This window comes from Euphorbia lathyris, chromosome 6 (genome assembly GCF_963576675.1).
Source record: "Euphorbia lathyris chromosome 6, ddEupLath1.1, whole genome shotgun sequence".
NCBI lineage: Eukaryota > Viridiplantae > Streptophyta > Magnoliopsida > Malpighiales > Euphorbiaceae > Euphorbia > Euphorbia lathyris.
Window position 1 is genome coordinate 63,635,233 of NC_088915.1, and position 17,519 is coordinate 63,652,751.

The following is a 17,519-nucleotide window of genomic DNA, read 5'->3' on the forward strand; positions in this document are numbered from 1 at the left end:
TTATGAATGCCTTCATATTCAATATAGTAAGTCGAATTCTGAACGCAGACTTTAGATAAAAGAGGCTTAGAAAGATCTATATCAATACAGACCCTAGCAAATTTACCTCTCACTGCCCCAATGGTGGTTTTGTCCACATGGTGAACCTTCCCAACAAGACCACCAACCTTGTTAAGAAAGGTTTCACTATAGTATTCAATAGGTAAACCCCGGGAATCTTACCCAGGTGAGGATCCTATTGACTGAATAGTCATGAGGATTAAAATTAGGAACTCATGGCCTTAATGCCAGAACATGATTATAAATGATATAAGGGCCCCCATTAATAACAATGTTGAAGTCCTCCACCCTAGTAAATTTTATCACATAATAGTCATTCTCTAGGCCAGTAATGGTGACTTTCCCTTTTTTAGCCCACTGTGCCTGGATTCTCTGAGCGAAATAGTTAAAACCGATTCGCTTCCCAAGCATAGTTACAATTAAAGCTAACTTCCATTTGGAACGTAGGGCACGCTTATCTGCCGAGGACATCCTAATCACCGGACATAATGGGTCATCCTGCTCTCCATCCTCAGCATCAGAGTCAGAATAGACCTCATCAGATTCATCTTCTACAATTTCCTCATCTAACTCGGGTTCCTCCTCAGCCACCCCCATCACAGTGTCTCTCCAGGAGATTTTCCCCACTTTAGCCGCAGCCGCTTGGCCTGCCTGACCACCTGCCGGGAATGCCTGGCCGCCCGTATAGAATGCTTGCCCGTCCGCCTGGGCTGCCTGGCCGCCCGCTTGCCCTGCCTGCCTGGTCGCCTAGAAAGCTTGGCCTCCCGCCTGAAACGCCTGGCCGCCCGCCTGGCAGGCCTGCCCAGCCGCCTGGAATGCCAGGCCCCCCGCCTGGACAGCCGGCAAGCCATCGGCACTCTTGCCTGCCCCATCTCCCAACTTTCCTGGCACTGCTCCGGCGCCCACACCTGCACCCATCCCCTAGCTCCCCTTGGACTGCCGGCGGAGCCTCCCCAAGACCGACACCGCCTGCCCCGGCCCTTGCGACCTCCCTCGACATCGGATCTGCCCCCTCTCCCGCACCTGCCCCTTGCCTAGCCCCCGCCTGCTCACCAGGCATGGATCTACCTCTACCGCTAGACACCTGCCCACCAGGCGCCGATCCACCCAAGCCGCCTATCCCGAAGCCCTTCCTAGCACCGTCCATGCCCAGATCTGCCCCGCCCCTGCCCCCTCTCCCGCACCTGCCCCTTGCCTAGCCCCCGCCTGCTCATCAGGCGCCGATCTACCTCTACCGCTAGACACCTGCCCACCAGGTGCCGATCCACCCAAGCCGCATGTCCCAAAGCCCTTCCTAGCACCGTCCACGCCCAGATCTGCCCCGCCCCTGCCCCCAGCCGGCAGATCCGGCCTCCCCCCTCCCTTCCGCGGCCCCGTCGGCCCCTCCCGCTCCCTGGATCTGTCCCGCAGCCGACCTCCACCACTGCCGCGCCTCTCCCTCTCGCCATCGCCACTCTCTCTCGACCTCGCCATCTTAGTACCACAAAAAAAAATTATATTAATTGGTCTTCCCGCTTATGTTTGGCCTCGATCCGTCATTTTTAGTCTTTATTTTATTTACGTTAGAGCGTTCACAAAACCATACTTTTATAAATAAGAAAATAGAACTAAATAAAAAAGATAACATATAAAGGTAATAGGGAAAGAATATAATATGATTAATTGTAACGTTTAGCTTAAATTGGATATTTTTTGTAAACATTAAGCTTAAATTTGTATTATTTTGTAAACGTTAAGCCTATGTTGGTGTTATTTTGTACGTGAGACCTAAATTGATATTTTCTACAAACCTTAGGCCTATTTTGGTACCTTATGTGACGTGGCGCTGAGTTGCCAGACTTAACAGATGATGTGTCATGTTCTGTTAGTAATTCCTAAATTGATGCTATATTGTAAACGTTAAGCTTAAATTGATGTTATGTTGTAAATGTTAAGTCTATATTGGTGCTATTTTGAACGTGGAGCCTAAATTGGTACGTTTTTAAAAATCTTAACTTATTTTGGTACCTTATCCCATTTTAATTTATTGACAAGTTTAGGGTTAAATAAATAATTAATCATAAATTTATTATAATTAAAATTAATTAGTTGAGAAAGTAAAGATATAAACCCTAAAGGTAGTTATATATCGGTTTTAAAGCAATTGAAAAGGATAGTCCTTACATAGAAGCAATAGAAGCAATTATGTGAAAGTGGGATAGTTCTAACCTGGAGTTCAAGCAATTGCAAGAAGCAGCTATAAAATGAATGAATGGAGGTTTCAAACCCAACCAATCAAACCAAAATCTTTATCAACAATAACTTTACAATTTTAAAATTGTTTTGCATTTCCATTTTACTTTTTAAGTCTCCTTTGTTTCCAGAAAAAAAAAAAAAAAAAAAAAAAAAAAAAAAAAAATCAGCAAAGTGCATTTCAATTTTACAAATTCCCTTTTACGCAGCTTATTTCAAACATAGAAACACGTAAATGTATCAGACTATTAACAACAGAGCAATAATCAATAATAGCAATACAAAATCCAATAATGCTAGTACACAATCTAATAATGGTAAAAATCAAATCAATTTCATGCGACTTTGACGGGTTCACATTGCCCCTTTGACAATTGAAATATGAAATTAATTCATATTGCTTTTAATTATTCCTATAAATTCAAATGATTAAAATTTGTCTAGTGATTTTTAAATCAACTTCACCGCTCGTTTTGTTTAGTTCGTGTCCGGTTTTTTTGATGTGTCATTTCCGAGTAATCCGAGATGTACGAAAAAGTTAGAGCTTATTGAATTTCATTTGTGTCATTTTGGTCCGACATATCTAACATTTACACCATATATGTTTGAAGCTCCTCTTCGAACTTCTTTGAACGTGCTCAAGTAATAGGTCCATCCGGTAACGTATTCGCTCCATGTGAGAATCCAAATTTTTAGTCCGGATTATATCACAATGACTCATATATCCTTTATCTATAAATTACACAAATCTCAAATCCCTCTTTGCAAACTTGTAAACTATGTGACTATCTTTACAAATTAGTCAAACCACAGATTAAGATAGATGATGAATTGTAGCATCTCTTTCGGGAGACATAAAACTGTCTCGAGACTTGCTCGATATTTATAGAATAATGACATGAAACTTGCTAAAAACACACAAAAAAAAAAGGTAGCAACTTAGGTGCAGGGCATTTCCACCAAGTACGCTTTGGTCTCGAGAGTTGAACTCAATTAAAAGTACGCTTTGGTCTAAATCCAATACCTTTCTATTTGGTATTTTTTGTAAAAACAAAAAATGTACAAATATACTATATCATAAAAACATCCAATATCATATAGATATTGTTCGCTTTGGTCTAAATTCAATACCTTTCTATTTGGTATTTTTTTAAAGCAAAAAATATATTATATCATAAAAATATACAACTATTTACTTTCATTGAGAGTTGAACTCAAGACCTCCCGCTTACTAAACGGGTGCTCTAACCAACTAAGCTATGAAAGCTAGTTGTATCAATAAATAATTTCTAAATATATGAAATAAACTAAATCTTTTGGTTCACAAAGAGAGATAACATATTAAGTACAAATAAAACACCGTCAAAAAAAATCAAATGCTGCCTTTGTTAAGAATCCAACTCAAGATTTTACATCATAATTTAAAAATTTTAGACTCTAATTTATAAATCATAAATTCTAGAAAATATATTCTAATAAATTTCAATCCTTAAAATATATTAAAAGTATTGATTTATTAGTTTGACATAATTCAAAATTATGACTTGATAGTTGTAAATAGTTTTTAAAAGATGAATTCCTGTAAATTCCTCCTTATGTAAACCCCACTGTGATGATGAGCCTTCGATTTTAGTGGTTCTCCAACGCAGCAATAATAGGCCCAAGAATTCTTGAAAAAACTGGATCATAAAAGAAAGCAAAATTAATTAAACAGGACCAAATTGAAAAGAAAAAAAAAACATGATTTTCTTGAATTATAGAGGAAATGAATTTAAGGGGTGGGTTAGAACTTAGAAAACGTGTCATTAATCAAACCGTCAGCAAGGAAGTGAGTTTGAGGGGTGGAAATGAATTACAAAAATAAATTGTCACACGATGAAACAAAATTGTGTCCTTTTTTTACAGTAAAATAGCAGTCTTAATCTAACTAAAATCATGTCTTTTTGCCGCAATCGCGTCCGATCTCGAAAATCACAGTCTTAAAAGATATCAGGTCCTGCTATTTGGGTACACTTCCTTCTAATAGGAGATATGTGGCCCATCCTGCTCTATAATCTATATTCGTATTCTATGGCTCAACGTCAATATAAATAAAGTAAGCTTAGCTCGAGATAGACAGATCCTTTCATTCTATAAAGCTTATGTTACAACTTTATTTACTGATTATGATCATCCTCTAGTCCATTCATAAACTTACTTAGGCATCAAAGTAGGTTCGCCGTACAAAAGGCTCTCATTTGACCTTACTTTTGTGCAGTTGTGGATTGACATATAGACTCTCCGGATTCAACCACATTAAATTGGTGCGATGAGTGTGGACCGATGCATCGATGGCTCATTTAAACAGCTCTATTGAAATTCCTTCCACCAGGCATTCCCCATGATGGAGATCTAGAGAACAACCAAAGAAGAAGCATGTCGAATCCGTCGGGTCAATGACGACCCAATTCTAGAAATTATGGTAGAAGGTGAGGTCCTAGACCGCCAACAACAAAGGCTCTTGGCAATCTCACGACGTTTGGTGGAAAACCTCGATTCTGTCCAGGAGGTTGTCAGCATCATGAGACAAGAGCATGACATCCAAATGGCAGAAGTGAAAGAAAAACTCGTGATAGTAGAAGAAACATTCAGGTATGTGAATAAACCTAAAAATATCAAATGCTCGAGCAGACACCACACTTTTTAAAGCTGTTGCCATCGATAAGATGGATATCCGAAAAGCTGAATGAACGATCTGGACACCCAATCAAGGGAGAAATGAGTCTACATGGTACAACGCTACAGATCCCAAACTCGCCTTCCGTGCAGCGTAAGAGATAATGATCAATCTCCTGTTGGATTAGTCTAGGAAAGAAAAGGAAGACGACCCTCCCTGAATAGAAGGACACTAGACTCCAACCCTCGAAAGACCCATCATCAGTCGATAGAATCTCGATCCGCCATCCATGAGATAGTATCGAAGCCCCAAACCTAGGAGCATTGCATGCCGAAAGAAAAGGACCTCCTGGTCAAAGATGAGGTTACCGAGGCTAAACTCGAGGCAATGTAAAAAGAGCCCGACAAGCTCAAAAGTACCATTATCGAAGCGATGATCGACACTAAAAATCTTGATGTCATAGAGTTAGAAATACCCATATGCAAGAAGATCATGAACGAGTCGATTTCCCGATGGTTTAAATACCCACTATCAAAAGAGTACAATGGACAGTAGACCTTACTACTCATGTCAAAAAATTCAGACGAGCTATGGATACTACCACAACAACCGACCCTATGATGTTCCGGATATTCCCTGCCATCCTAAAATGTGTCGATTCCTATTAGTATGAGTCCATTGGCACTAAGACCATCACCAGCTTTAAGCAGATGTCCAAACTATTCACCCGACCACTTCGTAACATCCATCGTCGTGAGCAAGATCATGTACTATCTCAATTACATGGTCCAACATGAAAAACAAACTCTAAAGGACTATGTATTGAATATCATAACTAACTATAAAATTACAACTAAATCATATAATCAAACTTAATTCTTAATGTGTCACTATTTTATATATATTACTAATAAAATATAATTTTCACCTTCATTTAAAATTTCTAAACCCCAATGCATAAATTATAAACCCTAGACAATATATGCTTAGATTTCTATAAATTCTAATTTTTAAAATATATTAAAATAATGATTTTATTAGTTTGATATAATTTAAAATTAAGATTTAATATAATTGTAAATAATTTTTTTTTTAAAAGCGAACGAATTTGTATGTAAATTTTTTTTTTTTTTTTTTTTGAAGCCTATACGAAATATAGTTTTTTTCTTTTTTAGGTGAACGAATTTGTATGTAAATTTTCCTTTTCAATTTAGTCTTTATATCTCAATCCCAAGTGATTTCATTTGTTTTTTTTTTTTTTTTTTTTTTTGGTTAGTGGGCGTATCTTATCAACAAGAACAATCCATGGGCCCTATATCCGCTATCACAGGCCAGGCCTTCGGACAGGCCCAATAAGATTATCACTCAGCTGTAAACGGCGGCGAGTAGCAAAGGTTTATAGGGGTGAATTGAAAAAAGCTGTAGTGCTCTTCTTCCCCGATCATACTCACTCTCTGTATATGTTGTAATCCCACAATAGCCCAACATCATGAGACTCTTCTCCCGTCAAAAACTCCATTTCTTCAAGTATCGGAATCCAAGCGGAATTTCAAGAGGAAGAATTCGCCTTCTCAATTCCAAGTCCTTCAGCTCTACTAACACAGTCGACGAAATCACATCATTGTTGCGACAAAACAACTGGAAATCCCTCATTGAATCGTCACCATTACCAAATACACTAGACCCAGATGTAGTTCTTTCAGTTCTCAAACAAACCCAGGTGACTGATCCTAAACGCCTCTACAATTTCTTCATTTGGGTCAATTCTAGAAACGGTATATCTCAAAAACTTGACTCATTTTCAATTATTGCGATAATTCTATCCAATTCGGGCCTTTTTGTACCCGCCAGCGATGTTTTGAATCGAATGATTCGGATCCCTAAACCTCATTTGGAGATTCTGCATTCGATTCTTTCTTGTTGTAAAGAATACCATGGGAGCAGCGTAAAGGTTGTTGAAATTCTGATTGATGCTTATAAGAAGGTGAACCTTCTCAATGAAGCCGCTAGTGTGTTTCTAGGAGCTCAGAAACATGGGTTTGTTGTCCATATAGTGTGCTGTAATTCATTGTTAAAGGATTTGCTCAGGGGAAACAGATTGCAGTTGTTTTGGGAAGTGTATAATGGGATGTTAGAAGCTAAGATAGTACCTGATGTATACACTTATACAAGTTTAATTAATGCACATTGCAGAGTTGGGAATGTTAAGGAAGCTAAAGCTGTGTTTTTTGATATGGAAGAAAGGGGCTGCAGTCAAAGTTCGGTTACATACAATGTAATGATAGGTGGTCTATGTAAAACTGGGGATGTCGATGAAGCGATTAAATTAAAGAACGCCATGGTTGATAAGAGTTTGGTACCGGATAATTATACTTACTCGACACTTATTAATGGATTTTGTAAACAGAAGAGGTCTAAAGAGGCCAAATTGTTGTTGGAAGAGATGTGTACCCTGGGTTTGAAGCCTGATCATATTGCTTATACTGCTTTGCTTGATGGGTTTATGAAACAGGGTGATGTTGAAGAAGCATTTAAGGTTAAGGAGGAGATGCTTAGTCGAGGTATTAAGCTGAACCTTTTTACATATAATTCCCTCATTAATGGGATGTGTAAGATTGGTGATCTGGAGAAGGCAGAAGCTTTTCTCGGTGATATGATTGCAATGGGCATAAAACCTGATTCTCAGAGTTATAATTGCTTGATAGAGGGGTATTCCAAGGAAGAAAATACGGTGAAGGTAATGAATTTATTGACTCAGATGCAGGAGGGGAACTTGACACCTAATGCTTATACTTTGGGTTTGATAATCAATAGCCTGTGCAAATATGGACATGTTGAAAAGGCATATGCTATACTTCAGTTGATGAGATCCAGGAGTTGGAAACCGTATGTTGGAGTATACCCAACTTTAATTAAAGGGTTTGTTAATAAAAGTAAGGTTGAAGAGGCAATACAGATTCTAGAAATTATGAAGGAGCAAGGGGTCGCTCCTGATGTCTTTTGCTACAATACTGTTATAAATGGCCTCTGTGATGCTGGAAAACTGGAAGAAGCAAGGACTTATGTGGTTCGACTGGTTAACAGTGGACTAGAAGCTAACATTTTTACTTATAGTTCTCTTGTTTCTGGGTTATGCAAGCAGGGGGATATGGAGAAGGCCTTTGAACTTTATGAGTTTATGTGTCAGAAAGGTGTAAATTTAAACATTGTCATTTACAATACTTTGATCAATGGACTGTGCAAGTTAGGTGACACTGAGAGAGCTCAAAAACTGTTTGATGGTATTCCGGAAAAAGGGTTTGCTCGTAATAATGTGACTTATGCTACCATTATAGATGGATACTGCAAATCTGGAAATCCAACCAAAGCATTGCAGTTGTTGGATGATATGATTTTGGAGGGTGTTCAACCTGATGGCTTTGTCTACTGTGCCATAATTGACGGATGTTGCAAAGGAGGACGGTTTGAGAAGGCTCTTTCCTTATTCTTAGGAATGGTGGAGCAGGGAATTGCTTCTACTCCTGCTTTCAATGCTCTGATTAATGGCTGCTTCAGGCTTGGGAAGTTGACTGAAGCTGAACAGTTATTAGAAGATATGCTTGATAAGCACATCACACCAAATAATGTTACCTTCACAGCTTTGATTACACATCGTTGCCATTCAGACGCAATAACGGAAGCAGAGCAGCTCTTTTTGGATATGAAAAAGCGGAATATGACACCTGATGTTGCAACTTATACATCACTGCTAAAATGTTACAATCGCATAGGGAGCAGATCGGAGATGTTTACCCTTTTTGATGAGATGGTTGGAAAGGGTATCCGGCCGGATGGTAAGGTCTGGATGGTTATGCTAGATGCTCACCTGAAAAAAGGTGACTGGATTAAGGCTTTCAATCTGGTGGATGGCATGTTATTGAGGGGTGAAAATGTAGGAAATGGTGTTTGCGATTTACTAATTAATGCCCTATTGAAACTTGATAATGTTTTGCAATTGCTGAAAATACTTGATGAAATTGAAGAGCAAGGACTTAAGCTCAGTGTTGATACTTGTAGAACTCTGGTTTATTGTTGTTACAGAGCAGAAAGGACAGAGGAAGCAATAAAGATTCTAGAGAGCATGGTCAAGTTTAGATGGGTTCCGAACTCAATTATGTTGAGTGACTTAATCAAGGAAGTCCGAACTAGTACAGACTCTGACAATGGTGACGATATCTTGAAGCAAACAACATTAGAAGTTGTTAGTCAGATGTAAATTTGATTGATGGGGAAGAGAATTGGATATTTGTTCTTGATTTCTTTCATTCATGACTTTCTGGGATTTATATGGAAAGAACTTCTCGAACCAACGAGTACTGGCATGCGTTATACCAATGTTAAGTTGGTGGTATAAGCAGCAAGTGTAGATATTAGCAGACTATGCAGTTCCAGCAATGGTCAGCCCCACTATCTCCAAAAAAAGGGGCTGCTAGGGGTGCAAATTGACACTCCCAGCTTTTGAAGTCTGTATTCGCCCCTAGCCAGCAGGAAAAGCCGCGCCTTCTATGTGCACTTGGATGACCAGGTAAAACTTGACTCTAGATACTACTTATCAAATGTTTTTTGCTCATTAACTTGATGTTGTAGATTGCTTATTCCCCTGTGAAACTGTGGTTTTGAGGTTCAACTTTCCATTTCGTAAAGAACTATAGTTTTCTGTTCCAAAATAGGATGTATATCTCTTAGTGCTCTTAAAAAAATAAAAACGGCCTATGAGGTGAGTTCAACAGTAAGAAATTGACTCTTGTGTTGTGGTACCGTTATTTGACTCTTGTGTTGTGGTACCGTTATTTCGGTTCCATTTCCGCTGCCGTCGTTGGAGTACTCATAGGTGGAGCGAATATATTAAGTCCGAAAAGTGACATTATGATGTCAATTATATGCACCTCCCTAATTACCAAATTAATAGTGCAATTGTGCAATTGCAAAGAACGAATTGAACTAAAAGATAAAAGATTAAGCAGAACGGTCTATCTAAAAACATGTTTTAGTTAATTGAGGTAGTTGAGGTGTTAAATGAGAGGAAAATTCATGCCAGAATTTTCATATCTTTCATTTATGCTGAAAGCATACCGGAGGTTGATGTATACTTGCTTTGTAGAATTCAGATTTTTCTGTTCAAAATAGAAACCTAGAACTGAATAAGGTTAGTTTGTGTTGGATTATTGTATATTTATATTGATGAAGCTAATCTAATCCATTGCCAATGAGATGCTCCTAGATGCTGAAGTTCAAATGGAAGAAAAGAATTATGCAGTTTGTTTTTCAGTAGAAACTTGTTTCACATGATTTTGCTCACCTACAAAAAGAAATTATGATTGAAGGCTTACTTTCATCTCGTGTGAAGAGTGTCTTCAACTATATGGCTTTGAATTTTGAGGTGAAAGTATGATAATGAGTACTTTAATTATATTATGTGAGGATGCCTATGTGATAGGGGACATTTTGAAGGATGAGATTTTGACCTGGATTTTATGAATGCATGTTATAAACAAGTATTGTAACGGGTTAAGACGTTCATCACAAGATTATTTGTAATGATTGTATTTGCAACGGACATTATTCATTATAACTCATGTTTTTACGTGTTACTAAAGAGTTTTTTTTCCCAGCAATGAGTCTCTCTTGATTATTCTTCCAATATTTCTTGATTATCAAAACAAGCTTCAAAATCCTCCTTTAGCACTCAAGTTTCTACTTTGTGGAATGTAGCTATTACCAATGCTGTTTGGTTGTCGTGGCACTTTCGAAATGCTTATGTGTTTACCGATACTCTAGAATTGGTTTGGCATTAAGAGCGGTTTGGAAGGCTGTGAAAGATGCTAGTTTCTTTAATAAGGATTGCATGATGAATTCTATAACGAAAAGGGGAATCCTAAATAAATTTCTTATTGTTGACGTTCCTAAACCTCCTACGCGGGTTATTTCTTTCCATTGGCAACCTCCACCACCTTCTTGGACTAAGGTTAATACCGATTGGGCTGCCACTGTCGATCCTTTAGTTGTGGGGGCTAGGGGAATTTTCCATAACTGTCGCTATTTTCCATAACCGAAGTAAGACAAAAATATTTGGAGTGTAAGTTTAGCGGCCATAGGAGTAGGGAGACAGGGACAATCACCCTAGATGGGAGAGTTGTTCAGGTCTCGGATTGTTTTCGGTATTTAGGATCTATTATCCAAACGGATGGAGAAGTAGATGGAGATGTTGCTCATAGGATTAAAGCTGGTTGGTCGAAGTGGAAGAGTGCTACGGTTTCCTTTGTGACCCACTGGACGGCAATTAGACCAGCATTGTTATATGGTACGGAGTGTTGGGCAGTGAAACACTGCCACATCCATAAGATGTCAGTGGCGGAGATGCGTATGTTGAGATGGATGTGGGGTAGGGAAAGACCTAAGCAAACTTGGAGGAGGGTGATCGAGAGTGATATGAGTTTACTGGGAATTGAGGAAAATATGGTAGTGGATAGGACGGAGTAGAGGGAGCGAACTTGTGTCGCTGACACGACTTGATTTCACGGTTTTATATGATGGTTCATGTTAGCCGATCCCGAATCATTTCGGGACCAAGGCTTTGTTGTTGTTGTTGTTGTCGCTATTTTCCTAAGACCTTTCTAACAGAATTGAAGGCTGTTATTATAGCAATAAAGCGTGCAGCTGAGAATAATTAGTTTAGTTCAGTTATGGATTGAATGCGATTCTATATACACCTTCAATCTTCTTGGTTCCCGCTCTGAGTGTGACCCTATGTATGTCTTCAACCTTGTTCAAACACAGGGAGAACAATCGGGCAGTAACCTCCATTCACAAAAGGCTATGAAATTAACCAAAAAGGAATGCAAAACAAGACAATCACTACAAGATGAGGTCTTTATTGAATAAAAATATAAATTGGCAGATCCATTACCAAAAATTCTAATCCCCCTATTGAGAATTGCGACCGTCTCCACTTCAATTGTAAACATTCCCTTCCAAAAGGTCTGTAAATTCAAGTTTTTTACATATGCAGCTAAATTACAATTAAGCACACAAGCACAAATAGAGGAACAACGTTTGGAAATATTCCTGCTTTATTTTGATTTCTTTTCTACAAGGGTCCGGTTAATAGAGTTCAATATACAACATTTGAACTGTCAAAATCACATGGTACACAAGAAAAACGTGAAGCTCTGGAAAGATCCAATGGAACCTCATTCAAAACAAGCAATCCAATAATTTCTCTTATTCATTGTTCTGACTTAAATTATGGAATCAAAGGCTCATAAACTTGAATTCCAATCTGATTATTTATGAACATCCAGAATACCATTTTGTTATTGCGGATTCGGGGGACGGCTATTAGCAGAAGCAACTCTGGATCCCCATTCCAGAAGCTCTTTGCTAGTGTCATCCTTATGAACTATAACTTCAATAAAACATAGAGATTCCTTTTGTTCTCCTGTTGCTGTTGCAATTGCACTTATCAGTTCCTCCTCTGTGTGAACCTGTATCAACATTCAGACCCATCAGTTTATGAATTATAAATTTCGTAACCTGATACCATCGTTTTCAGTTCGAGACAACCAGTTTAGTTATAGTCTTACAGAAAATGATATAGGAAGCGAAATCCGTTAACCGTAATGCCAAGCTTTAACTAACCTTTGCTGTCCAGCATTTGCCTTCACCATTGTGGATGGCATTGACAAGACCAGTGTAATTCCAGTTCTTGATCACATTGTACGGACCATCATGAATCTCTACTTCAATTGTATAACCGCCATTGTTGATGAGGAATATTATAGTCCTTTGTCCACATCGAATCATAGTCGAAATATCCTGAGCTGTTACCTGTATAAAGAGAAAACTATTTACCATTCCTTACAGATAAGCATTATGTTCGTCACACGATCAAGCACATTATGGCTATCAGGTATTAATATGAATTGGGCAATTAACTATAAGCTTAAGCTTTTAGTTTAAACGATTTCATGACAATGACGATTTCGTAGCCATCATTCAAGTTTTTTAGTCATGAAGACCTGAACTTTTCAACTTCAAGCTTTGAAAATGTGCTTATTATTGCAAATTTTGTTATCAAAGTGTATATTAGAGCCACAACACTCACCTGGAAACTCCCATCACCTATGCAAGCAATCACACGCTTATTTCTCGCAGCCTGAGCATATCCGAGAGTAGCGCCTACTGACCAGCCAATAGATCCATATTGCATCTGGAATTCGTACCTGAAGCAATCCATTCATAAATAATTGACAAGAAATATAAGGAGTGCATTCAATTTTCCGTAACTCTTCAATTTTCCGTAACTCTGCTACTTACCCACAATTTTCAGGGAGGCGGAGTTTCTGACAGTTGAACCATGAATCTCCAGTTTCAGCAATTACTGCAGAGTCCCCAGTAAGCATTTCCTAATTCATGTTCCAAACAACGTTAGAAAAATCGGAAGCATGAAAAATGGTTTATAAAGAAAGAATGCTCTTTACCTGAATGTGCTTGAAGAGTATATTGACCCTTAGAGCTTCATTTTTCTCACATTTCAGGGGCATGCCTGGAGGGACAAAGATGCGGCGATAATTTTCCATGGCTGTGGTGTTCTTCTTCAATTTCTTGGCCAATGCACTTAAGAAATCACACATAAATACCCAGCCAAAGGAAGGGCCATTGCCAACAGTCACCCGATTAGGCTTAACTACAATTGATTTCTCCTTCTTGATAAGCAAGGAATATCCAACAGAGCTGTAATCATTGAAGATAGGACCAACAAAAACATAGGCATCAGCAGATTCGACAATCTCCCCGCAAAAGCTTGTGCTTACAGCACCCCAATATGTGCCAATGAAGTGTGGATGATGCTCCGGAACTAGCCCTTTACCTGAGGGCATAACAGCTATTGGATATCCACTGGCATTAGCAAGTTCTATAAAGGCTTTCTGTGCTTTTCCTACCCTTAATTTCGGTCCACAAACAATTACGGGTTTAACAGCTTTGTTCAAAAATTCAGCAGTTGCTTCTACAGCTGCCTCCAATCCTAGTTGATTGCTTTCACTGCAAAAGGATAAAAAAAGGTCACTTGAATTTTTATATGAGATAAAGAATAGCGTTCTGGTCAACTCTTTTACACATTTCAAGTGACATAATTCAACATTAATAAATATTTTGGTTTTTGGACCTGAGAAACTATTTTTTTAATTCTATAGTAATTTATAAATCAATCAAAAGATCTTCTAGAACTTGCATTCTGCATCTATGAATAAATGCCAGAATTTCCATAACTTTCATTCATGTCAACAACACTTAACATCAAAAGCACAATTTCTCACAGCTGTATACCATCAATATATCAAAGCTTAACATGTCAACAGAAATCATCAATATATCAAAGTTTTACTGTTACTGTTAAGGTATGTCTAGAATCCTATTTAGTTTGGTTTTCCTAATCAGAATAGGGATCGAGTCGAATCGAACCGAGCCAAGTCAAGCCTGCTCATGCTTGGCAGGAATTCGAGCTCGAGCTCCACATCGTGTTTGTGAGCTGCTTGTGAGAAGCTAGTTTATTTGTTCACAATTCTATTCGTAAACTTTGCTAGTGAACACCTAGTTAATTTTGTTCTTCAATTATGTTCATTTGAAATTTCTTTAACACAAAACTGCATAATTTTGAAAAGTTTCAAACAAAATTATGTAGTTTTAAAATTCCCCATTTATAGAAATACGATTAATAATTATTAAAAAAAATAATCGACCCAAGTTTGTCCATGAACAAGCTCCAAAATCAATCAAATTTAGCAAGAAAAACAAGAGAGTAGACAAGAGCAAAGTATGAAACAGATAAAGTAAACCTACCAGGGAGCAAGAAAGAAGGGTACAGGATCCCTACCAAAGGTAGGGTGAGGAATTGCAGGTAGATTACAACTTATGCTGATATAAACTGGCTTACTTTCCTTCACAGCAGTAGAAATTGCTGTGTCAATCTGTTCATGTGCATCTTCCAAGTTATTCACAACTGCCTGCATCATCATCACCACAATAAGTGCATGGTTTAATCAACATTTTTACTTATTTTTAGACCTATCCCACACCTAAACTTGTAAGTTTTTAGCATCCTGAACTTGCAATTTTTGGAAAAAAAAGTCATAAGTTAAGATCTCTGATTGGTCTAACTATAAATAGAAGTGTCAAAGGAAATGGCATAACATTACAAAGACTCAAAACTTACTTGAAAACAGGTGACAGTCTGAAAGCACCTAAGCTCCTGAGTAAAATCAGGCAATCCAATAGTATGATGCAAAATACGATTCGTCCCATAATCATTAGAATTAGGGCCACCGACAATACAAATCACAGGCAAATTCTCACTATAAGCACCAGCAATAGCATTAATCACACTTAAACCACCCACAGTGAAAGTGACTACACAAGCCCCCACGCCCTTGGCACGAGCATACCCATCAGCAGCATATCCAGCATTAAGCTCGTTACAGCAGCCAACCAAGTTCAGTTCTGGCTCTGCTATGAGATGATCCAACAGTGTTAAATTGAAGTCTCCAGGGACAGAGAAAACATCCCTCACTCCGATCTCCACCAGTCGCCGAGCCAAATGCCGTCCTAAAGTGCCCGTGCAGGCTTGGCCGGCGGGAACAGGATGTGGAGCAGTGGTGGGGGGTGAAATTGCGCCGATTTGATTAGCAGATTCCATGTAACAGTAGGAAAAGATCCAAACTTTATGAAGTGGGTTTTGGAATGGTAATCAAAGAAATGTTTTTTGGTGGAATTTGAAGGGAAGTGAGAAGTAAATATAGATTTGGAGAAGTGGGGTTTAGAAAAATGAAGCAGAAACCAAATGGTAAAGGAAAGCAAGCATGAATAGTCAGAAATAATATAAAGAAATAAGAAAAGTCATTGGGTGAGGAGAGAAAGGTAGAAGTTCTCTCAACTTGTATAAGACGACATATGTAATGGGTTCAACGTTAATAAGTGGTTTCTTTCTGCTGTCGGTTTAGTAATAAACATGTAGGAAGAAAGACCCAACTTGACAAAACCAGAGGTGGGGGAGGTTTAGTTCGCGGGGTTTTTCCAATAGCGGTTTTGTAGTTAGACATAAAACATTCGGGAGACATACGTAACCACGTATACGAATGTCATTTGTTTAGCTTTGTTTATTATTTCGGGGGCTTTTAAGTAATTTTTACAATAGTTTTTGGGGTAAATTACACCCATGGTCACTGAACTTTATCCATTTTCACATTATGACCACTGAACTTCATTTCTTCCTGGTATGGCCACTGAACTTTACACTTTTTAACACTGGTGGCCACTTAACATCTCAAAACAACCGTTGACGGTTAAAAATAAAAAATCCAAAGAGTTAATGATATTCTAAGAAACTTTAATTCTTGAAAATTTTCGTTTTGAGGTCATTTGGGTGTTGTTTGGTTAGGAGAGAGAAAGTGAATTTTTAGAGAGAGAAAGATCCAAAAAAAATGTGATTTTCGAAAATAAAAAATGTGGTTTCATGGTAAATGTCATTCTGAACAACTTTAATTCTTGAATATTTTCATTTTGAGGTCGTTAACGGTCATTTTGAGAAGTTAGTTAAAATTGAGTGGCCACCGGTGTTAAAAAGTGTAAAGTTCAGTGGTCATACCGGGAAGAAATGAAGTTCAGTGGCTCTAATGTAAAAATTGGTAAAGTTCAGTGGCCATGGGTGTAATTTACCCATAGTTTTTGGAAAAACTATAATTTAGGTAAATGCAGATGGTTCTAACAATTTATAGGGTCTTTCTAATAAAATATTACATGTAAAGATTTTAAATATATTTTAATAAATAATAAATAAAAAAATATTTTATTAATAATTATACGGTACGTATTATTACGTTCATTAAATGTCTTTATTTATTCAAAATTATATTTATGTTTCACTTTTTTTTTTAATTTAAAGAGTTAAGGTGTAAAAATACTTCTAACGTTTTGGGTCGAGAGCAATTTTATCTTTAACATCTAAAATTGTGCAATTTTACCTCTAATGTTGGTAGCTAAGATCAAATTTACTATTAACGTTGATAATTTGGGTCAATTTCAGACAATATTATAAACACAAATATTTTTGTTCCTTATTTTGCACCAATTGCATATCAATTTGTTCTAAAAAAAGGATTTCATGTTTTTTATAATTTAAAAATAGAATTGGAGATTAATATTTATAAATTCTGTGAATTTTTTAATTTTTTTGTCCAATTCGTACAAAAGACAGAATATGTTTTTATTTTTTTCATATCTCAATATATGTTTGTGCTTTGTTACTGATAAAATGACCCACTTGTAAAGTGAGATGACAAGATTTATGACCGAAAAGACAGTTTGATAAATTAATTCTCAAATTGACTCAATTTATCAACGTTATGGGTAAAATTGCACCATTTAGACGTTATGAGTAAAATTGCTCCTGACCCAAAACGTTAGGGATATTTTTGCACCTTAACCCAAATTTAATGTACTATTTGGCTTGTGACCTATCCAAAGTTTTATTATTTAG

General features: G+C 37.6%; 2 protein-coding genes and 1 non-coding gene across 3 annotated transcripts; 1 reads left to right on the forward strand and 2 right to left on the reverse strand.

Annotated features, from left to right (window-relative positions):
- Positions 1-3,485: 3,485 nt before the first annotated feature.
- Positions 3,486-3,559, reverse strand: TRNAT-AGU (transfer RNA threonine (anticodon AGU)). Its single transcript has one exon. It is a non-coding gene; the product is annotated as a tRNA-Thr (tRNA).
- A 2,798-nt stretch (positions 3,560-6,357) lies between these two features.
- On the forward strand, positions 6,358-9,614 carry LOC136232932 (pentatricopeptide repeat-containing protein At5g61990, mitochondrial-like). Its single transcript, XM_066022415.1, has one exon. The coding sequence runs from the start codon at positions 6,438-6,440 to the stop codon at positions 9,201-9,203; it is 2,766 nt and encodes a 921-aa protein (XP_065878487.1). The 5' UTR covers positions 6,358-6,437; the 3' UTR covers positions 9,204-9,614.
- Positions 9,615-11,839: 2,225 nt separating this feature from the next.
- LOC136232753 (pyruvate decarboxylase 1) lies at positions 11,840-15,960 on the reverse strand. The gene is made up of 7 exons (XM_066022143.1): positions 15,201-15,960; positions 14,828-14,991; positions 13,468-14,029; positions 13,304-13,392; positions 13,092-13,209; positions 12,626-12,814; positions 11,840-12,471 (listed from the first exon to the last, which is right to left on the reverse strand). The coding sequence occupies exons 1-7, from the start codon at positions 15,678-15,680 to the stop codon at positions 12,301-12,303; spliced, it is 1,773 nt and encodes a 590-aa protein (XP_065878215.1). The 5' UTR covers positions 15,681-15,960; the 3' UTR covers positions 11,840-12,300.
- Positions 15,961-17,519: the final 1,559 nt, after the last annotated feature.

What these genes read in the sequence shown, in the direction of transcription:
- LOC136232932 (XM_066022415.1), top strand. Translation starts at nt 6,438, where the DNA reads ATGAGACTCTTCTCCCGTCAAAAACTCCATTTCTTCAAGTATCGGAAT.
- LOC136232753 (XM_066022143.1), bottom strand. Translation starts at nt 15,680, where the DNA reads ATGGAATCTGCTAATCAAATCGGCGCAATTTCACCCCCCACCACTGCT. An exon ending in CGCCTCCCTGAAAATTGTGG is followed by an intron (nt 13,210 to 13,303) that starts GTAAGTAGCAGA and finishes GGATTGCTTCAG; the next exon opens with GTACGAATTCCAGATGCAAT. An exon ending in TAGGTGATGGGAGTTTCCAG is followed by an intron (nt 12,815 to 13,091) that starts GTGAGTGTTGTG and finishes CTCTTTATACAG; the next exon opens with GTAACAGCTCAGGATATTTC.